A 23,149-nucleotide genomic window follows, 5' to 3' on the forward strand; every position below is an offset into this window, starting at 1 on the left:
CATGGCTTTCTCTAATTATCTTCGTGCCACGTTGAAACAATCAGGGGGTATACACAGTAGGCTAAAATAGCCATACTGTAAATAATGAACTCATTCCCCATATGACTCATTTGAGGAAAACTTTCCATTAAGATCTTTTGTCTCAATGAGGCCTGTTAACAACACTCCCATGATCTTTTCTACTTTTACTGTCAGATGATTAGGCAAAGTTGGGGTGAGTTGATTAGTACATAGTACATTTAGTAAATTGTAAATTACGTTTTAAGGAGTTTATCCAGGGCAATGGAAATCCATACGTATTTGAAAATATTGTTATTTTCATCTTTTCCCAATACCGCCCAGCTCGGCCCTCTGCAAATTGGGCTCAGCTCATTTCAAATTGACTGATTATGAAGAAAATATGTCTTATTGGGTTTTTCAATCACACTTGCACAAAGTAGGCTAATAACATTAGACGCGCCCGTAAATGCGCCAATGGGCCTATCGTTTTTTCAAAATATGAATTTGCATTAATATAGAAAATGTGTATTAATCTAAACGAGCGTCCTCATTCAACAATACTTGGCCTAGTTAGGCAATTTAAATACTCCTATAGGCTATTTAGGTGGCTGCTGGAATCTTTATCCAGCGGTTATATCCGCTCGTACACTGACACCAAGTGGTGACTTTATGCTGTCAGTCCTTTTCTTTTGGGTGGAGGTCCTAGATAAATCATAGAACAAATATTTTAGAAAGACCAATAAATAAAGCATGGTTAAAAATAATATTTTGGTCTAAACACTTTAGAAGTGGGTACAGGTGGGCAGGTTATTACGGTGCCCCCCCCTCACACACACACACGCCTATTTGCAAATAACACGCCCACATTCAGCTACGCAGCGCGCGCTCAACGCCCTGATTACGTTTAAGACGTAAACACGAGCACTTCCCTGGTTACAGGTTTCTCGTTTTTTTCTAACCTGCTACCCCGCTCTATCTCCCGCATCATTCCCTGACAACAGCAACGATGGCGGAGCCCGTAGCATCGGACGCAATAGCAACAGACGCAGCATCCCCGTCTCCCACCCCGGCGCTTTCTCCTGCTTTGAGTCCCGTGTCAGAGCCTCTTTCCATGGCGCTCTCTCCTTCAGCAGGCGGCTCCCAACGACTTCTTTTCTCACACGATTTAGTGTCGGGTCGGTACCGTGGTTCGGTCCGGTTCGGCCTTGTGAGAATGATGTATGGTGAAGAAGAGTTTGATTCAGACTCGGACTCGAACATCGAATCTGATGGCGGAGGTAGAGGCGGTGGTAAAGGTGGAGGTGGCGGTGGAGGAGGTGGTGGTATACCCTGCAGCTCAGATAACGAGAGCGGTGCTGCGGACACCCGGAGTCGGCCTCTTGGAAGGGGGTTTGTGCGCGTGCAATGGTACCCAGAAGGAGGAAAGCAGGACATTCGAGAAACAAAGGTAGATGATACACAAACAATGAATGGCACGTTTATGTGCACAGCCTTATAGATATCTGTATTTTCTCAATTGTTTTGTATGTATTTCTAGTAAGCTGTCAATTCTGGTAGTTAGCATAGTTGCTAGGTAAAACAAGCAAGCTAGCTTGTGATATAGGCTAATCAAGGCAAGGTGCTTAGCTAGCTAGCTAGCTGGCTCACATGCACATTTGACCAAATTATGTAGTCCTTCTGGGTATTTAGCTAACTAATGACGTGAGTAGCTAGCTGATTTAGGAAGCAAACTTAATTGGGATTCACACATGTGCCTTCCAGTCTTCTTTATCGTGGCTTGCTAGTGGTCCTTACATCTCCAAAAATGTGTTAAACGCACCTTGACAAAATATCCTTGTAATCGAAGACCCAACGTTAATATCTTAGATAAGCAATACAGTTGGACCTGTGTGCAAAGGATTGTGACAAACAACATCAAGCCCGTAAACTACTATAGCCAACATCTTGAATGCAGATTTATTGACAGAATATTCGATCGATGGATGGATAAGCTTTAATAACATACAACGTACGTGGTAGCATCTCGTCAACAAGGCGAGGCCATCCTCTCTTTACTTTGTACAGTTAATGTGTTATTCCCGCAAATAGCTTCAAACTGTAACTGGATGCCTGCTGCAATCTAGTCTTGTAACTAGCCAATTCAGCACACTTTTTAAATTAGGTCTCACTTGTAGTTTGGGACACCTTCTATGAATTTCCTCCGGAACCATTTTGATTGAGAGCTTTTAATTTGGCCCATGTCAGTGCTTGACAACCCTTAGGACTTTTGCACAATTAAACAGCAAAGACAAAGGAGGCTGGAAGCCCAGTGTCACAGCTTCATCAAATCCCACAGAGAAAGTATCATCCAGTCCAGTGACAAAGCTTTTGTCATTACTAACCCAATAGAGAGCCATCTCTGTGTTGGGGCTAATGTTCCGGCTGCAGTGAAAGGGAGTTCTCTAGTGCCCTATGGAAGCGGGTCGTATAGAAGCCGTGGAGCCGGGACCGGCCTGGAAGATGCTCAGTGTGGGAAGACCAAGCCTGCTTTGTCCTGTGTAAAGTTCTAGCCCTGGGGTGTTAGCATTGAGTGGTTGGGACAAATGTTGAGAGAGGGATGTGCCGGTAGAACAATGAGTCAGGCGTGTTTACATGAGCAGAGGGGGTGACTACCGGGTTACACAAATGCCTAGTCATGTTCCAGGCCTCAACGCTTCTTTTCTATGTGTGTGTGCGCGCATCCTTGTTTGCTGTTGTGTATTTGTGTAAATAATGGGCCTATAGCATTTGTTCTCGGTGAGTGTGCCTGTTTTTAGAAAGTGGAGCATTTGTATGTGGCTCTGTGTCCACTCTCCTCTCTTGGGCCTTGCTTGTCGCACATCCTGAGCAACTCCAAGATTTCAATCAATTATTCATTAATCCTGCAGTATGCAAAATTGCATATCTCTAATATGGTCTGTCCCTGAGATTTCCAATGCCGTTTGTTCCCTCCTATGATTAGGATCCTTGCAGCTCAGCGTCCTCTGAAACCCGTGCACAGAAAACCATTAGCTATAGAGTCCGCAGTCCCAATTGCTCATCGAATGAATTTATACTTTTATTAAGATAAAAGCCAATGAGGACAACCCACTCTTGGGCACATGAGCAATACATAATAAAATAAAAGATTAGATTATTAATAAAATAAAAGACTTATCATGTGGGCCAGTCTAGCCCTAATTCAAAGTTGGACTACATGCTGTATTGACGTCATTGGCCGGGTTTCCCAGATTTGTTAAGAAGCTCTTAACGCTAAGAGCTTCTTAGGAGCGTTCTAAGAACGCTCTAGAACGCTCTTAGAACGCTCCTAAGAAGCTCTTGGTTCTTAGAACACTCCTTAGGGAGCGTTTTAGGGAGTCAGATGGCTGAGCGGTGAGGGAGTCGGGCTAGTAATCTGAAGGTTGCCAGTTGGATTCCCGGCCGTGTCAATTGACGTTGTGTCCTTGGGCAAGGCACTTCACCCTAGTTGCTTCGGGGGGAATGTCCCTGTACTTACTGTAAGTCGCTCTGGATAAGAGCGTCTGCTAAATGTAAATGTATCCCCCTCGTCTTCAGGAGGCTTCATGAAGGTAGCCTGCAGTGTGGACACTAGCCTGCATGTCTTCTTGCCCCTGCCACCATTATGCTTTCTGGTCTATTCCGAAGCATGATGGAGCCACATTCCTCCTCAAACCCGTTTCCCCCTGGGAGAACTTACTTTGAGACACACACCTCTAGCCTCCACCACGATATGGGGGGGGGGGTCGGTCACCGATCCATGTGGGCGTATGTCGAGATCGCGCCTGGCACGCGGCGCCGTCCGTGGACCGGGCCAAGGCCAGGACGTCACCTCAATGACCCCTCCCCCCCCAGCACAGGCTGCAGGCCTTTTAAAACCCATTAGAACGGCGGAGGAATCATTATCAGGGGCAAGGATGCCTGCCTCTGCATTAGCTCTCGGTGTGGTGAATTATGATTTTGTTTCCATCGCGAGGTCAGGCCGTTGTTTGGTGTGGGTGCGAAGGCATTTATCTCCCTCTCACGATCGCGAATCATCTCTACATAAAAATACAGATGATTGGAAAAACAAGATTCACGATTCGAGGAACCACAGTACCGCTCTAGTTCTCTCAGATACCAGGAAGTTAAAGCGAGGAGAGTCTATCCAGAGCTTCGGAAACATTGTTTGTTTTGACAAGTTGTGCAGCCCTGCCTATCCCGGGGACAGATGCACCGTTTGCACCGCGCCGCCTTCAGACCTCATTAAGATGAAGGGAGTGATAGGCCGTAATCACCCGACGCAACAGGGAGCCCGCTCTTGCAAAGTGTATCTCGCGTGGGGAGCCCGTTCACTTTGATGTTTGCCCTGCAGTTGGCCCCGACGCTTCACAGTCACTCACCTACCGGGTCGTGGATACGGCAGGGCGTGAACACGGCACGGCGGCTCTGCTGCAGTACGCCTCTCAACGCTCCGTCCAAGGGCAGGGGCACAGGGCCGCAGGTAGCTGGTAGAGAGTAAGGGCGTGGCATTGCTCTCTCCCTCCCTCCCCTCCTTTATGCCTCATTCGAAGCTTAGATCGGAGGCCTTGCAGTCTGAGTGGTGGATGGGCCAGGGCCAGGGGGTGACTTAGTAGTGCCTCCCCAGGCCAGGGGCTCCTCCCCTGGGGGGTAATGACGCAAAGGCGCGGGGGTGGGGTGGGTGATGGAGGAGGAGGAGGGGGTTGAGGTGAAGGCTGGTGTGAGATGATAATGGTGACAGGCTGCGGTAGACCCCGGAGCCGACCGGGGGGGGGATGCCTCTGCCGCTGGCTGGGAGAGAGCGACAATGGGAAAGGGAGTGAGGGAGAGGAAAAGGAGGGTGGAGAGACAGAGAGAGAGAGAGAGAGAGAGAGAGAGAGAGAGAGAAGGAGAGGGGGAAAAGGGCGACGGCAAGAGAAAAGAGACTGACAAGATAGGGGGCAGATGGTCTTTATGGTAATGAGGCGGTGTTTGTCCTTGAGAAGCAATAAGGGCTCCTCTCCTGTCCAAACACGTCACCTTTTCTACCAGACTCAAATTTCATTTGCACGAGGTTCGCAGGAACTATATTTAACTTTTAACTCCAGTCTAGTGTGATCCCGTAAAGTGGAGTTAGTAGCCCTATATGCAGTATTGGGGTACCGAGTCCAGAACTAAACGGGAGATAAGTTCCTGTCCTTAACAGGGTTTTTTATGTCTACGAGAGTGAGATACTGTCTGTAGTTTCGCCAGGGTACCCTGAGGATTTGTCTGTCGCTCGGCTAGAGAGAGTGAGAGAGAGTGAGAGAGAGTGAGAGAGAGTGAGAGAGAGTGAGAGAGAGTGAGAGAGAGTGAGAGAGAGTGAGAGAGAGTGAGAGAGATGCCTTGACACACACTGGATGCCACCAGAGTGGACGAGAGAGACTGTCGCCGTTCGTCAAGGCTATTCCTGTCCCCTCCCGTGTCCATCTCCCTCCTGTCCTTTTCACTGTGAACGCATACGTCAGCCCTCCGTCCCATGTGTCACTTTTTGCCCCGTCATCATCACCCCCGACCCCCCCCCCCCCCCCCGACCTGAGTCGCTGCTTTGTTATTGGCTCAGCCTGTCTGCTGGTGATCAATGGGAGGAGTGGAAGGATCCATCTCAAGACACGGGGGTGGGGAGGGACAGGGCCGATGCTCTCTGCCCTGTGTGCGTGACCCTCCTTCCCAGCCGTTCCACGTCTCCAGCTCTGGGATCGCTGTAGCGGCCTGGGACACCCCCAGTCCAGCGAGTTGAGGGCCCAGTACATGCCTAGTCATACAGGAGCTTGCCGTCTCCAATCACATTGACTAAATCCACTGTCCCACCTTGATTGCCTTTTCAATGAACCAAGCCAAAGCCAACTAATTACTCGTTGTTTACTGGCCTGTCTCGTTTGCTACTAGCTTAGCTGTTCCCTGAAAAGGTGAATTAAGCTATCAGATCTGTAGCACGCTGATCTAACCTAGCGTACGCGCTTCATTCTCTTCGTACCGCACAACACTGCCGCGTAACAGTGCGTTCACACTGCAGCGTTTTTTAACGCTCTGCATCGCTTGCCTTCCCACAGTACACCACGCTCGGGGGCGTGTTAGACAAGTTAATACAGAGTTGTAGTTCTCTAAGGTCACTGTTGTAGTCATGGCCAAGCGTGCAGATTTGGGTTCATGTACTCACAATATCGATCAAAATACCACTTTTACACAACATTTATGTAAGTGCAAGATTTTACTAGTGCAAGATTACAGTAGAATACATGTTACGCCACCGGTCACTCAACCAGTCGTTTGTAGGCTGGGCTAGCGAGCTAGCAGTGGCACAGAACAGTCACGTAATGTGACGACTACATTTAAAAGTAGGCTATAAAAACACACTAGGAACAATGACGACATCGGCAACCATGCACCATGCATTATTAGTTTAATGTAATCTTTAAATTCAGGCTCGTCACATTAGTAACTTTGTTCTGAACAGAACTGGGTGTGCAGACACATACGAAAAGTTTCTCCTCCATCTTGAAATTGTCAAACCTAGAAATGTTTACCATGACGAACAGTTGCTACGTTACAAGAAACAAGAAACCAATCCGATTGGCCAACGCTAGCGTTTTCACGCTCCTCATTTACATAAAGTTGAGAAAATCCAACTTGCAACGCTCCGCTCCGCTCCGCTCGCCTTCCCACAATGCCCTACGCGAGCGTCAACGCCTGGTTTCATTGAAAATGAATTGGAAGCCGACGCCGCGCGCCGCCCGCTCCGCTGCAGTGTGAACGCACTGTTAGGAGGGCGTCGTCTGTCCCGGCTGTGGTCGCGTCGCGCAGACAGCTTAGTGTAGGTGTCGTGAACTACAGCCAGTAATCTGGGACATGCCGCTGTTGCCAAGGCCTGTTGCTGTGAGCACAGCCTGAAGTAATGGTGAGCAGGTGCCAGGGCCTTGCACACACGCATGTGCGCGCGCACACACACAAATATGCGCGCTTCTGTTCTTGCCAATGCTTCTTAGTAGTAGCCCTAAGGCACCTGCACCACACACACACACACACACACACACACACACACACACACACACACACAAGAATGACAGTCCCTAGATGTCTCCATCTCCATCAGCAGACAGGGGGAGGGAATCTGAGGAGGTCTGAGAGGAGAGGAGGAGAGACGAGAGGAGAGGGATGAGGAGGGAGGAGAACTGGTCTTCATTCCGTCCCTCCATGACTCAGGGCTGTGGCCTTCTCCTAATGTGTTGTCACGGTGTGACATATCCGAGTACAAGGTGTGACACATCCTCCTTTCCATCCCCCCCCCCCCCTCATCCTCTCTCGCTCTCCCTCCTCCTCCCTATTCCTTTTTGGATTTCATTAGGACTCGTTCCACCCCTCCTCCAACCCCTCTCTCTTACCTTTCCTGCCCATCCCATTACCCTCTCCAACTCTCCCCACCCCCTTCTAGTCCTCTCCTCCATCCCCCTCTCCTCTCCCCTCTGTCCCAGTGGACGGTGTTGGAGAAGGCTGAGCAGTGATGTAATGGTTGTCCCCGCCCTCCTTAGATAATGGATCGGATGCTCCCTGTATAAACGGCTCCACTGGAGAGAGGGGGAGAGAATGAAGGCCTGGGCCGCAGTAGTCTGTGTTATCTTCAGTGTTGACCCTTCACCGTGGGGGGGGGGCCCATGTCTCTCTCTGTCCCTCCCCCCCTCTCTCTGTCCCTCCCTCCCCACCCATGACTCTCTCTCTCTCTTATTTTATTTCCTTATCTCTATGGTGGGATTCTCTCCATTTCCATCGCTTGCTCCCTCTCGCACTTGTTAGTCATCTTGCTCCAACACTATCTGTTTTGTCTGTGGTCCCTTAACTATCCCCGCTCGCTCATCTTTGTCTGTCTCTCAGGGGCACAGCAGGGTTCTATTATAGGAACCAGGTGGTCCTGTGCCATCTTCTTCCCAAAGTAGAACACGAGAACAGGTCTGTAGTTCTCCAACAGAGCTCTGTTCCCTGCGTGTCTGGATCAATAGAGCCCGAGAGATGGCTGATCAACACCCACTGGAACAGCAGAGAGCAGATGCTCTCAGGAGCGCTGCGGCTGTGTTTGGTTTGTCTCTCGCTCTCGCTCCCCCTCCCTCCATTTCCTTCCTCACTCTTGTGAGTTGTTGTGTGTGTGTGTGTGTGTGTGTTCCAGACACCTATTTGTGTCACGGCACCTGTTAGTGTGACCCTGTGTGGTTGCTTGCCTCGTCACCTGTTTGCGCGTGCTTGGTGAAAGAGATGAAACGTCTGTGTCTGGTGAGAACAGGCGTGGCTCTGGGCTGCAGCGCTCTGCAGTGACTCTCTCTATTTCTCCCATCTCTCTCTCTCCCTGTCTCTCTGTCTCTCTCCCTCCATCTCTCCGCCTCTATCCCACTGTCTTTATATCCTTCTGTCTCCCTGTCTTCCTATACCTGTCTCTCTCTCTCTCTGTCTCTCTCTCTTTCTCTGTCTCTGTCGTGTTAATTAGCTCAGTAAGTCCAAACAAATGCTGGTCTCCATTGATTACTGTAATCAATCTAGATGCCGTCTTATCGGAGGGCTTGTTCAGGCAGCCAAGGTTGTCTGGTGTCTGCCACAGTCGCCACAGTCCAGCCCTCTCCCCTCCCTACCTCGGCTCCACCGTGAAAACGAGACATAGCAACAGTGATCCGCTTTGTTACTGCTTGACTGCCTGGCTCTCACTTTCCAGTGAAATCTAAGGTGTGTGTGTGTGTGTGTGTGTGTATCCTAACGATGCCCCCGCACTGAAGAGAGTGCTGGTTTCCAGACTTGACGTAGTGCTGACTCGCCCTTGTTTGCCATGTGCTCTATGCAACAAACAAAAGAAACCAGCGCAGTGGATTCCATGCACTTCCTGGACCCTGCTACACACACACACACACACACACACACCCCCCCCCACACACACACACACACACACACTTACACAAACACGCGGGTGCCAACCCACACACAGACACAGATGATCAAATCCATAATAATCCTATTCATGTATGCACATTTATAATCCATATTAACGTTTCCTATCTGCATGCATCCTTCACGCCTGATTTGTTTCGAACGTGTTTTATCCTCGGCAACTGTGAGGCCCGGCTACACGTGAAGGAGAATGTTCTGTCCGTGTTCTGTTTTGTTGCCTGAGTAGAGGAGGGGAAAGGATTTGAGACGGTGGGTGGTGGTGGTGGTGGTGGTGGTGGTGGGGGAGATCAGCTCGTTCAGGGCAACAGATGACAGCTTTGACGTGTCCAAGAAAACAGGAGCCTGTGTGTTCGGTCTGCGATAAAACGAACAAAAGACAACTCCTGAACGAGTCGTGCAAAGGGTAGTGATTTGTACCCCCCTGGTTTTTAAAGTGGCAGGGATTTGGCTTGATGTCTATTTTGTGTGTATGTGTGTGTCAGTCCCTCTGAATCCCAGTTGAACATCTGAATATCTGTGTGACATGCAGGTTGAATGGAGGACAGGAGAACATGGCCGTCGATCGATTCAGTCCGCTGTTCCTTTCCCCCAGAATTCGGTGGAGTAGGGTTACACTAGCGCAGGTTCTGCCCCGACTGTGTGTGCGCGTGTGTGTGCTGTCAGTAATGCATGTTCCTGAAAGTTAAGGAGATAAAATCCTGTTAACCCTCATCCTACCAATATATCCTACACGGTCAACCGATAAGAATGAACAACCGTCCCCTAAAAATTCACTTATTTGTAAAAAATATTACGTTATTAATGCTCGTAAAATTATTTTAGAAAAGCTATAGGTAGGCTAATTTGCATATTGTGTAACGCAACAATGTATACACCCACAAACGACCCTAATCCTACTAAACGCTCCATACCTCCCAGATAACATGCATCCACTCTTTTCCATCAAAGCTATCTAACTCCCTTCCTAATTACTTCCCTTCCTGCATCCCCGTCCTGGCCCTCCTAAGACCCATCCGAGGTGACGGTCACCGGCTGCCACCATCTGAACGCCAGCCAGCGGACCAGCTTGCCCGGTCTGCGCTAGCCAAATTAAGATAATTAGCTCGTAGCATCCTAGCGCATCAAGCTCGCTCCCTCGCTGGAACAGTTCCTCAATGCTCACCAGCCTTTGACAAACGACTTTTGGCTCAGTGAATGTGTTTATTGAATGCAAATTGTGTTTCCTGCGGAATGGGGGTGACACGCGCTGATCGGGGAAGTGGATTAAAGATGATGCACGTAGTCGTTTTAATGAGTCCTACGTCGCTCCTGATGGAGCTAATTCCTCAGTGATGGTGTTTGCCCCCCTGGATCAACAGGGTGATTTCAAGATGAGTAGCGGGAGAAACTGAGCCAGGGATACAGATAACCAGGAATGGTGCCCTGGCTGAAAGTAAACAAGACTCCATTTTCGGCTTGTCTTATTGCGGACACAACTCCCTGTAACGTCGGCTCAGTGGCGGTGAGCCATCTAAAGACATGGGCAGAGGAAACCGTTCCTCAAGCCAGCAGGAAGGAAGATGCCTATAGATAGACACTGTCAATATTACCATACCAGTGTAAGTCAACATGCCTGCCTGCTTAAATGTACACTTACAAAGTACACTTAACTAACCGTGTGGTTGTATAACTGGCTTTTGTTGACTCCTTGCCGACTATGTTTACAGCTTGAAAACGGCATGGAGAATATATGATGACACCCAGGCCAATATATTACAGTACAACGCTCTGGATAGGAGCGTCTGCTAAATGTACAACAAAGCAGGTTAACACTCCAGGGCAGGGGTCATCCTACACACCCCACCCAGCCATAAAGGGCGGTCCCTATCCCTATATTCTACACTGTTGACATCTGCCCCATGGGTTTGCATGAGTCAATAACGAGTTCCATGCTGTTCTTTGACCCTGTTCTCTCTTCGTTATCCATTTCTCTGTTCAGGAAATTGTGAAAGTTTAGTTTCTGTCATTCCTCCATAAATCTCTCCCTCCTCCTCTCAGTCCGTCCGTCCCTCTCTCCCTCCTCCTCTCAGTCCGTCCGTCCCTCTCTCCCTCCTCCTCTCAGTCCGTCCCTCTCTGGGTCCATGCTGGGGTGCATGAGTAGTGCCTCTCCCAGGGCTGGACAGGGCTGCTCCAGTGTTGACTTGTTGATGTTGCACCACTCCCAGCACATCATCTCTATTTCCTGCCAGCACACTGCAGGATTTTCACACCCATTCCACGCAGACCCTCAGTCGTGTGTGTGCCTGTCTGTGTGTGTGTGTGTGTGTGTGTGCCTGTGTGTACGTTAAAGAAAAGGAGGGATTGTAATTGTGTGTATGTGTAAAAAGCGTCAGGTGGCTGAGCGGTGAGGGAATCGGGCTAGTAATCCAAAGGTCGCCAGTTCGATTCCCGGTCATGCCAACTGACGTTGTGTCCTTGGGCAAGGCACTTCGCCCTACTTGCCTCGGGGGGAATGTCCCTGTACTTACTGTAAGTCGCTCTGGATAAGAGCGTCTGCTAAATGTAAATGTAAAAAGCGATTGTTATAGTGTGTGTGTGTCCCGTGAGACAGGGCAGAGCTTTTCTTAGTGTGTGTGTGTGCGCAGTAACTCAACCCTGACAGGCTATTCGATCACCCCACCTCCCCCTCTCTCTGCTACTATGATGATCTCATCCCAGCATTCAGACCATCGCTGACGTCACCCAACCGTCCTTGTCCAAAGGACGGCATATCGAGGTCAAATGCATGCTAACCTTTCATCGGAATCCCAGGCCTTGCTTATAACGTCAATCCTACATAGTTCTGGACAGTTTAGTTTATCCCCCAATCGCATGTTCAGTGGTCTGTATGGGAGCCTAGACTGGGTGTATCTCCCCCGAGTGCTCGGAGCTGGAACCTGCTGTGAGGAGGTTTACTGGCAGCAAATGACAAGGCTCATAACATGAGGCCACTTAGCTGTTTCTTTTGCCGTTTCCTAACCCCCTTTTTACTCTTTCTCTCTCCTTCTCTCTCTTCTTCTCTCCCTCCCTCTCTCATTTTCTCTTTGTCTCTTTCCCTTTTCATTCCGTACACTTTCCCAACCACTTGCTTTCTATTCTGCTGCCCCCTCCCTCCTTCACCCTTGCTCTCATTCTCTCTCCGTCGCTCTCTCTGTGTCTCTCTCTCTCTCTCTCTCTCTCTCTCTCTCACGCAGTTAAAACTTGAAGATCGCTCCATGGTCATTCGAGACACCGTGCGACGGATGAATTCCAATGTAAGTGTGCCTCACCAGCCCCGTCTCTTGAGCAGCACATTCTGTCAGTCACTCCTCACGTGCCTGGCATAACATTACAACTCCTGCCTCCCCCTCACATTAAAGGACTCTTCGTACGGATGAAGTATTTGGACTCAAATGACGTTTGTAGGCAAACGCTGTAGAGAGAGGGATATATCATATCAGCTATCATGAACGTCAGGGATTTATTTCTCGTTTGACAAGCCGTTTGTCTCCGGGTGTTTCCAGGACAACCAGTGTGGCATCGTGACCAACATTGACATTGAGTGTGCTGTGAAGCTGGTTGGGACCAACTGTGTGCTGTACCCCGTCAACAGCAAAGACCTGCAGCACATCTGGGTAAGGTCCTCTACGCCAGACATGACCCCTCCATCTCCCTCCTCAGAGAACATGACACCCGGCTGTCACAATTTCACACAGCGGAGATATTCGATGATGAGATTGGGCCATAGCTTTTGACTAATGACTCACTCACTGAGTCATTACGAAGATGTAAGGGTTCATTGTGTCCATATCAGAATACTGGGCTGATGCTGTCGAACATTAATGTGATAACCCAATTGGCTGACTGTGTGTGTGTGTGTGTGTGTGTTTCTTTACAGTCATTCATGTATGGGGACTACATAGCCTATGACTTCTGGCTGGGGAAGGTGTATGACCTGACCAATCACATCATCCTCAAGCTGTCCAATGGAGCCAGGTAGAGCTCTCCTCCAATCAGACTACTGGATTCCTTCCTTCCTGCCTGTCTATATGTCGTATTCAGATGTGCGTTGTGTCTATGGCATATTTGTTGCGTCAGTGCCTGTGTTCCTTTTGTCTGCGTGCAGTCAATATGAGTAGGGATGGGGATCGATACCCGGTTGTGTAAGGACCCGGTTCCAAATTTCTCAAAACCCGAAGATCAATAAGCTCCGAGCTTATCGATACCGCTATCGACACTAGGTAGGCTAATATAATGTAACTTATGTCTCGAGAGATAAGTTATATCATTTAAATCAAATCACTGGTGCAAAAACGTACATCTATTGTCTAATAAAATTACTAAATTCAATTGAATGGCCGGTCAACCACCTTTAAACTAAAAGTAGAATAATTTAATTGGCTCACGCCCTACTTCGCTTTATTTCTCATTTTGTTGCTAGCTACGATAGCTGAACGTACTAAGCGGTCAAAGGCTTGGCTCCATTTTAATAAAGCCAAAGAAGGACGAAGCGACGTGTAATATATGTTCGAAGATAAGTTCTTGTAAGGGGGGGGGGGGGGGGGGGGGGAAACACTACTGCAATGGATAAGCACCTCAACGTTGTGGATCAGCTAAAGGTAAAATGCATTCGACTGTCTTCGAGAAGCAACGGTGCCAACTCCAGCTGCCGGACAATCCTCCTCAACCCAAGTTTGCATGGTGAGCGCAGTCAGCGCACCCCAACTTCGTAGCGAGTATCCATCGTTGGCAATAATAAGCCTCGTTAATAAGAGCCAGGGCTCTACAGTGCAACTATTTCACTCGCCTATGCCCCTAAAATTTGTCGCATGCGCGAACCGGATTTTATTTTTTACGAGCAGTCAGTGTGTGAGTAAAGACTAGCCTCCCCTGCCCCGCTGCTGACCATTCAAAACATAGTCACCGGGAGCATGGCTCTGTGGGCTGCTTAAGCAGCTTGTTAAACAATAACAGAGACGGAACAAAATAGGGATGAGATAAGGAAGGTTTGGGTTTGGTTAGCTGGTCATTTAGCTAGACCAGGTGCCTTTTGTTAAAACGTGTTAAACTCTTCATAAAGTCTTGAACAATGACGGCTTGTCAATGTCACTTTGTCAACCAACCAATCACAGTCATTTACACTAGTTACTCATCCAGGTTGTGGATAGTACATCTGTAGTGGACAATTGTAGATTTAGCCAGAGCCAGGATCCATTGTGCCAATATGTGCTCCTTTTATCTAGCCTCCTGACAGCAACACGTTCCCCTTGTTCTATTTGACATCTGTTTTACTTAAGTTATTGTTATACATTTTGTTCAGTAATCTTGTTTACATAAAGTGCGGCGTGGGTTGTGTGGGTGCTGCTATATGTTTAACATTTGCCAAATTCATTCATTTAGATGGTGGTTAGCTCAAGCTCACCCCAGAAAAGTATCGATAGTGGTATCGATAAAGACTCGGATCGTTAAGCAGTCTCGAAAATTGTATCGATAAAAATTAACGATCCCCATTCCTAAGGTGTGTGTGTGTGTGTGTAACCTCTCCGTTCTCCTCCAGGTGTTCCATGACTGTGGAGGACGGCGCCAAGCTGTACGACGTCTGTCCCCACGTCAGTGACTCGGTACGTTGGCACGGTAACTTGTAGCGCCCCGAGACCCGGCGCAGTGTGTGTGCAGATTGTTGCAGGTCGACCGGGTCAAGGCCCCACGTCAAATGGACGCGTTCAGGAAACGTCTCGAGATCGAGTCGAAAGGAAACTGAGCCCAAACCTGCCCGTTGGGACTCTATTTCATTTCGACTCAATTTCCAGTCGCTTCCTGAAAGTGGACTTTTGTAATGGCGTCTACCACGTAAGCACCCGGGGTAACCGAAGAGCTCCGCGAAGAAAACGATCCGTAACGAATCGTTTTGGTTTTCTCCCAGGGGCTGTTCTTCGACGAGGCGTACGGCTTCTACCCAGGCCAGGTGCTGATTGGCCCCGCCAAGGTGTTCTCCAACGTCCTGTGGCTGTCTGGAGTCAAACCTGTGCTCAGCAAGAAGAGCAAGTTCAGGGTCGTGGTCGAAGAGGTAAGATCGGAAGAAGGATTCGGCCGAGCGCCTTTTTCGAAACGCGTCGACTTTATCCGCGCGGTAACGAAACCACCTTAGGCCACGGGACGGTGACGCGTCGCAAAGACAGGGAGTCAGGTGGCTGAGCGGTTAGGGAATCGGGCTAGTAATCTGAAGGTTACCAGTTCGATTCCCGGCCGTGCCAAATGACGTTGTGTCCTTGGGCAAGGCACTTCACCCTACTTGCCTCGGGGAGAATGTCCCTGTACTTACTGTAAGTCGCTCTGGATAAGAGTGTCTGCTAAATGTAAATGTAAAGACGGAATTGACCCAAGTGTAGGCCTGCTAGTTTGTCCGAGAAAAATACGTAATGCTAAAGTTATGTCATGGGTCGGACTGGTCAGGTGACTGTGGGTCATGTGACTCCAGGTTCTGGTGGTGGAGCTGCAGGTGACGTGGATCACCAAGAGCTACTCCCCCAAGGGCTCGGACAGCGTCTACCCCCCGCCATCCATCATCACAACGGACAACCTCTGCAGGTAACCATCCATCCATCCAAATGATCCAATCCATCATCGATATTGGATCATCAATCCAAGACGTGTTAAGTGTTTGTTAGCATGCGTGTGGATCACGCTACTGTCCCCTGAGCCTCCGCCCCCACGGTTCCCTCTGATTGGTTCCTGTCCCCCAGGGTGAGGAGGCTGGGATACTACGACCACACCCAGAGGCAGCTGGGAGAGCGGGCCCTCTACGTGTTCCCCGCCAAGGTGGACACCACGCGCATCACCTGCGACGGCCCCGAGGGGGCCCCCCTCCTGCCGGAAGACCCCGTGGCTCGGAGGGTATGCGCGTGTGCGTGTGTGTGTGTGCGCGTGTGTGTTCAGTTAGATGCCGGTCACTGTTATTGGCTCCTCTGCGTGTGTGTGAACAGTGTCACAATGTCGTCTGCACATCTGCGTGTGAATATCATGTCTTTTACGTGTCACATGATGTCTGTCACATGATGTCTGTCACATGATGTCTGTCACATGATGTCTGTCACATGATGTCTGTCACATGATGTCTGTCACATGATGTCTCCCAGCCCCCCGGGTGCTAACCGAGTGTTTCCTTTCCATGTCGGGACATCAAAAATGGCCTCTGTGTGTGTGTGTGCGCTTCCTCTACAGTTGAAAAGAATGTTCAAGAAGGAGTCCGGCAAGAAGACGGCAGAGACTGCAGACACACAAGGTGCCAACCAGCACTCGGCAGAGAAGACTGAGAGCCCAGAAGGTAGAGATATTAATCTAGATATGCTTCTGTTCTGTATCCGGGACAGTATCTCGACTCATCAGAGAAACAACAAGCTTACAGAGCAAAAACGAAAAAATGTCAAAGCCCATCGACTTGTACTATCTGGAATGGACTGCGTGTCTGTAGATGGCCTTGTCAGATATTCATATCACGCGTGCACTGTGATAACTTCACTTAAATGCAGTCACGGCCCCTGTTTTTTTGCTCTTTTAGTATGCCTGTGCTGCGGTTTAGCCATCCTCTTCAGCCTGCATATCTATACTCGCATCTACCTACAGCAGATATAAACCCCCCATTTCCCTGTACCTCCTCCCTCCCCTCCTCCTCCTTTCCCTCCAGGGGAACGCAACGCCGACCCCCACCACACGTCGACCGCGCCGGCCCCCAACCACACGGACCGTCCCCAGCCCCGCCGCCACCCCGGCGACGGTGCCGCCCCGGACGGGCCGCCGTGGGCGGAGCCCGGGGAGCCGGACGCGGACGACGAGGCGGCCGAGGACACGGACGACACCAGCTCCCTGACGTCGTCGGCCAGCTCCACGGCCTCGTCGCAGAGCGGCGGGCCGGGCGCCGGCCGGAAGAAGAGCATCCCGCTGTCCATCCGCAACCTGAAGAGGAAGCACAAGAAGAAGAGGACCAAGTTCTCCCGGGAGTTCAAGCCTGGCGACAGGTGGGGGGCGAGGCCGGTTTCCGTTGGGTGTTTTTTTTTTCTTTTTCTGCCATGCTTTTTCCCTTTTTCTTTCTTTTTTCTTGCTTCCTTCACTCCTTCCTTCCCTCCCTCCCTCATCCTGTACTCCTCCTCTTTCTTTTAACTTTTCTTTCTTTCTTTGTTCCTTTATTCCGCTGCACATCGTGTCACTCCTCCTCAGTGTTCTCTGGCCTCCATCTCATTGCTTCCCGTTCCCTCCCTCCTCCCTCCCCCTCTCCTTGTTGAAGGATCCTCAGCATACAAAAGCTGTCTGGCAGCTATTCAACACCCACTGACAAGAGTGCGGTAGCTGTGAACACTGCTCCACACACACACACACACACACAGACATACACTTTTGTATCCTCGTTCTCAGGGCCCAGAGACGGACATCCTACACCTCCCCTCTGCCAGAAGGACCTGTGTTTATCGACCGCTCCTTTCTGTCTCTCCGTAAATATCCTGGGATGACTCCCTCAAAGCTGCTTCCATCACTCTGCTCTGCCTAGTCTGTCCAAACAGGCTTCACACAGTGCACTGGCTGTAAACACACACTGAAAACCTAGCCGCTGTCCTTACACACGCTCCCTGTTCTGTCCGGGACTCCTGGACGGTGGGTTTGAAGGGGCCACCAGATCGGATGCGGTGATTAAATATATCCCAGACGCACAAGTGTCTCGTGGGCAGAGATGCTGTCTGTGTCCTGTGATTGAGATGAAGAGAGAGAGAGAGAGAGAGAGGGTGAGAAATGGGGGCGAGAGGGAGGTAGAGCGAGCGAGCGAAAGTTGCTGAGACATATTGAATTAGAGAGGGGTGGGGGAAAGGGCCTATTGAGGGAATTGGATGGACAGGGAGGTGGATGGATGGATGAAGGGAGATAGGGAGGGGAGGATGGAGTGACTAAATTCATTAGAGGCAGACAGGCGGGGGGGGGGGGGTGGGAATGAGGAGATGGATGTCAGACAGAGGTGGAAGCCGAAAAAACCAAGACCTCTTGGTCTCACTTTGAATGAGACAATTGAGACATATAGACTATCAACTGGGCTAAAAAGCTGTTCAATAGTACAGAAGCTATATCTAGTGTGTGTGTGTGTGTGCGCAGAGTGGCCGTGGAGGTGGTGTCCACCAAGACCTCGGCCGACGTCATGTGGAAGGACGGGCGAGTCGAATTCGGCATCCGCTCCAACGACCTCATCCCCATCCAGCACCTGGACAACCACGAGTTCTGCCCCGGAGACTTTGTCGTCGACAAACGACGTAGGTCGCCGTCCCACTGGCAAAGTTATCCAGGCCATTCAAGCTTTCGCACCGTGGCGTATGTAGGCCGTTTTATGAAACTATGCCAAGTTTAGGTGCGTGTGTGTGTGGTGGTCCAGATAAAATAAGTTTATTTTTGTACAGTAAAGGGTTGTTTCAAGCAAACAGAGGGACTGCTTTTGGCACCCAGTGTCCTTGGTGATAAATCTTTTGTGCTTTTGAGCGTGACTGGATGCTTGTGGGTGTTGGATAAGTATGCGTGTGGCTCTTTTTCCTTTTTTAGCTCTGTCCTCGTTTAGTCCGAGTCTGCATGTGAGGGGGTGCGTTTGTTTTCCCCCACAGCTCAAGCCTCCCAGGACCAAGGCGTGTACGGGGTCATTCAGTCCGGCGATCACAAGGGCAGGACGTGCGCCATCAAGTGGATCAAACTCAACACAGCCAGCGATGACGTGGAGGTCAGTCTGTGTGTGTGTGTGTGTGTGTGTGCCTGCTTTCGTGGCCATGGCAACCCGCGAGAAGATCCTTTTTATGGTATCGCGTCGACGTGGAACTGACGCGCGTTTGGGGGGGGCTGCTCTCCCCCTCAGGTCATAGGAGAGGAGGAGGACGTGAGCGTGTACGACCTCGCCGACCACCCTGACTTTCACTTCCGCACCACCGACATCGTCATCAGGATAGGGAACTCGGAGACGGAACCGAACATGGCCGGCGAGAACGAGGTGAAGTCTCTCGTTTGGAGGAGAGGAAAATAATATATATATATATATTTTTTTTATCGTTTCGTTTGTTGACCCTTTTCGTTGTGTTTCCGTCCTCCAGACGTACGTGGGCCAGGTGTCCAGGGTGGACGTGAGCAGCAAGGTGGAGGTGGTGTGGGCTGACAACTCCAAGACCATCGTCCTGCCCCAGGTACTCATGGGAGTCTTTTCCGAAAGCCAAACCCGCCAGCTGACGCCTGAGCTGGATGGGATTCGATAGCGACAACCCAAAGGTCTAACGCTTCTCTCCTCTCCGTGTCTCTCTGTCCGTCCCAGCACCTGTACAACGTGGAGTCTGAGATCGAGGAGACGGACTACGACTCGGTGGAGGAGACCAGCAGCGGGCTGTCCACCGAGGAGTGGGAGGACGAGAGCGACAGCTGGGAGACGGACCACGGCGTCAACGAGGACGACCACAACGCCGAGAACGCCGCTCAGACCCCGACGTCCACGGGGCCCACGCCCCTCATCATCTTCCCGGACGAGGGCACCGCGAGGGCCGCCACCACCCCCAGCAAGCCGCCCTCCGCCGGAGGCGAGGACCCGCCCGAGGGGGCCGTCGCGAGCCCGGCTAGCGGCGGCGGAGGAGGAACCACCCCGGGAGGGGCGACGGCGGGCGACGGCGGGGAGAAGCCCGGGAAAGAGGGCACGCCCCGGGGCTTCCGCGAGCTGAAGGAGGCCCTGAAGATCCTGGAGAGCCTGAAGAACATGACGGTGGAGCAGCTGTGGACCGGGGGCTCGCCCACCTCCCCGACCTCGGCGGAGCCCGCCTCGCCCGCCAGCGTGCCCGCCGCCCCCGCCGTCACCGCCGCCCCGGAGAAGCCCACCAAGGAGAAGCGCTTCCTGGACGACATCAAGAAGCTCCAGGAGAACCTCCGGAAGACGCTGGACAACGTGGCCATCGTGGAGGAGGAGAAGATGGAGGCGGTGGTGGAGGGGGGCGGGGGCGGGACGGAGGGCGAGGAGAAGGCCGGGGAGGAGAGGCAGGAAGCCCAGACGCCGGTGGCGGCGGCGGCCGAGTGGCCCAGGGATTGGCCCAGCGACTGGTCCAGTGACACGCCCGTCCTGTGCAAGCAGTGCGGGGGCAAGTCGGGCGTCACCTTCACCAGTGCCAAGGGAGAGGTGTTCTCTGTGCTGGAGTGGGCACCAGGTAGAGTGTTAGGATCAATCCCCCTCTCTCTCTCTCTCCCCGTCATTGTCGATCTTTCCCCCCTTCTTTAGTTGACTCTGTTCTGTTATTGGTACAGGGTAAAATCAGATGTGGTGTTTACTGAATTGCCTAATCCACTCCTTCCATACAAACAGAAGTCTGCCCCCCCCCCCTCAAACCCATGCTTTCTAAACCACACTCCTCCTCTAACCTCTCCTCCTCCCCCCTCCCTTCCAGACACCCACACCTCCTCTAACCTCTCCTCCTCCTCCCTCCCTTCCAGACACCCACACCTCCTCTAACCTCTCCTCCTCCCCCCTCCCTTCCAGACACCCACACCTCCTCTAACCTCTCCTCCTCCTCCCTCCCTTCCAGACACCCACACCTCCTCTAACCTCTCCTCCTCCCCCCTCCCTTCCAGACACCCACACCTCCTCTAACCTCTCCTCCTCCTCCCTCCCTTCCAGACACCCACACCTCCTCTAACCTCTCCTCCTCCCCCCTCCCTTCCAGACACCCACACCTCCTCTAACCTCTCCTCCTCCTCCCTCCCTTCCAGACACCCACACCTTCAAGCAGATGGAGTTCCAGCCGGCGGAGGCCAAGAAGTTCTTCAGCACCGTGAGGAAGGAGATGGCTCTGCTGGCCACCTCTCTCCCCGACGGCATCATGGTCAAAACCTTCGAGGACCGCATGGTAAAACCACGCCCTTCCCGCCGGGGAAAACGTCGACCGCGGCGCAACCACTTAAACTTTTAGCTTCTCAGTACGCGAGTTCAGTGGGTTTAATGCTAGTGGTGAGGGGGGGGGGGACCGGTAAAGGTCCAGCCTGCCTGCTCCTCTCAACCATGGCTCTCCTAGCTTGTGACTCACTCACTCTCTCTTTTTCTCTCTCTCTTTTTCTCTCTCTCTTTTTCTCTCTCTCTCTCTCTCTCTCTCTCTCTCTCTCTCTCTCTCTCTCTCTCTCTCTCTCTCTCTCTCTCTCTCTCTCTCTCTCTCTCTCTCTCACTCTCACTCTCCCCCAACAGGACTTGCTCTCGGCCCTGATCAAGGGCCCCACGCGGACCCCGTACGAGGACGGCCTGTTCCTCTTCGACATCCAGCTGCCCAACATCTACCCGGCGGTGCCCCCGCTGTTCCGCTACCTGTCCCAGTGCGGCGGGCGCCTCAACCCCAACCTGTACGACAACGGCAAGGTCTGCGTCAGCCTGCTGGGCACCTGGATAGGCAAGGTGAGGAGACACACACGCACACACCCAGGCACAACTCTACATGGGGTGCATCTCAATAGTCTAGCACAGCGGTTCTCAACCCATTCAAATGAAGGGGTCGTTATCAGGCTTCTGCATAACTTGATAACGACCCATTCATTTGAATCAGGTGTGTTGGAGCAGGGAAACATCTCAAACGTGCAGGACGGGGTACTGGAGGACCAGGGTGGAGAACCACTGGTCTAGCATGTGTACCCCTTCGCTGTTTCTGTGTGCTCTCCGGGTGCAGTGATTTGACGCGGGGCCGTGTGGGAGTGTTTTTTTCAATTGGATTCGATTTAACCGGGCAAGTCATTAAGAACGTCATTCGTATTTACTATGGCGTGTCTGGCAAGTGGCAAAAAATCCCTCGAGGGCTAGAAGGAGAGGCTGGGAGATGAAACGCATGAAACCAGCACGCGCGTCACACGTGACATCAAGGAACGACGTCCAAGAAAACGACATGCAGACGGAAGAATTGAGTTGGTGTGAAAACACGCATGTGTAGCGTGTAGGTGGCATGTGGCATGGCCGGTGGACGTGTTGCTGACCCACTACTCCCTGTGCATCTGCAGGGCACAGAGAGATGGACCAGCAAGTCCAGCTTGCTGCAAGTGCTGATTTCCATTCAAGGTGAGTCCAAGCTAGCACCCACCCTGACACACACTCTCTCTTCCACCCCACGTTCGCCTCCATCCTGACCCCGAGTCACGGTCCTTGAGGACACACGCACACATACACACACACACACTGCTGCAGATAGCCATGTTTTATTCATGTGCTCATTTGCTCATGTCTACTTGGGCTGCTGTGGGTGTCACACTCTATCACCGTGGAACTCTCAAACCAGGCGTGTCAGTGACACACCCAGCGCGGCCCATTCATCATCCTGCCAGGAGAATTAGGATCAGGATTAAACGATAACACAATGCTCCGTTTCTGGACCTCCATCCTACCTCCATCTGTTGAACCTTGGGTTAACTCGACAGTTGTATGGTGGTATGTGTTTTGTCGAGTCACTTTTACACAATGTGAACGGGCATGAGCTGTGTGTGTGTGTGTGTGTGTGAATGCCCTGTGTGATTTAAGGGCGGCTTGCGCAGTATTTTTAGCCGTGACCAGACAGCTCTTTAGCTCGCTCTGTAGGTCGTTGGTCGGCCTGTCCACAAAAATGTCCCCACCCTTTGGTGCTCGTGCCTGTGTGGTCGCAGCTAGTGCGAATCGGCACTCGTCACATGACTTTGACACACATTTCGCAATTGTATTTACGTTCTCGCGGGACCTGTGAAATAGCTGTCGCGCTGTGACTCCTAAAACACAGACTGCTCCGTGGTTTACATTTACATTTAGTCATTTAGCAGACGCTCTTATCCAGAGCGACTTGCAGTAAGTGCAGGGACATTCCCCCCGAGGCAAGTAGGGTGAAGTGCCTTTCCCATGGACACAATAACATTTTGCACGGCCGGGAATCGAACCGGCAACCTTCTGATTAGTAGCCCGATTTCCTAACCGCTCAGCCATCTGACTCCCCTGGTTGCGGTACTTCTAGCACGGCGCTCTTCCGGTTCTTGATTATCCGCTGCACTCACCATGTGCACTATCGGTATTTAAATGGATGAATGTTTAATGCAAATGTGTGTGCGAGTGACGTATGGCACCGGGCGAAAAAATGTCTCTCGACGCTCGAAATCTAAATAAATGATGTTTGGCGCGTGTGCCCCTCCCTTCCCCCCCCAGGCCTGATCC

At 51.4% G+C, this 23,149-nt stretch overlaps 1 protein-coding gene across 1 annotated transcript; it reads left to right on the top strand.

Annotated features, from left to right (window-relative positions):
• Positions 1-909: 909 nt before the first annotated feature.
• ube2o (ubiquitin-conjugating enzyme E2O) lies at positions 910-22,691 on the top strand. Its single transcript, XM_062448902.1, has 19 exons — positions 910-1,447; positions 12,171-12,230; positions 12,480-12,590; positions 12,854-12,951; positions 14,513-14,576; positions 14,879-15,022; positions 15,434-15,543; positions 15,699-15,849; positions 16,177-16,279; positions 16,640-16,970; positions 18,091-18,245; positions 18,588-18,700; positions 18,833-18,964; positions 19,065-19,154; positions 19,280-20,153; positions 20,713-20,849; positions 21,182-21,385; positions 21,979-22,036; positions 22,615-22,691. The coding sequence occupies exons 1-19, from the start codon at positions 1,007-1,009 to the stop codon at positions 22,689-22,691; spliced, it is 3,453 nt and encodes a 1,150-aa protein (XP_062304886.1). The 5' UTR covers positions 910-1,006.
• Positions 22,692-23,149: the final 458 nt, after the last annotated feature.

This window comes from Osmerus eperlanus, chromosome 22 (genome assembly GCF_963692335.1).
Source record: "Osmerus eperlanus chromosome 22, fOsmEpe2.1, whole genome shotgun sequence".
In the NCBI taxonomy this organism is placed as follows: domain Eukaryota; kingdom Metazoa; phylum Chordata; class Actinopteri; order Osmeriformes; family Osmeridae; genus Osmerus; species Osmerus eperlanus.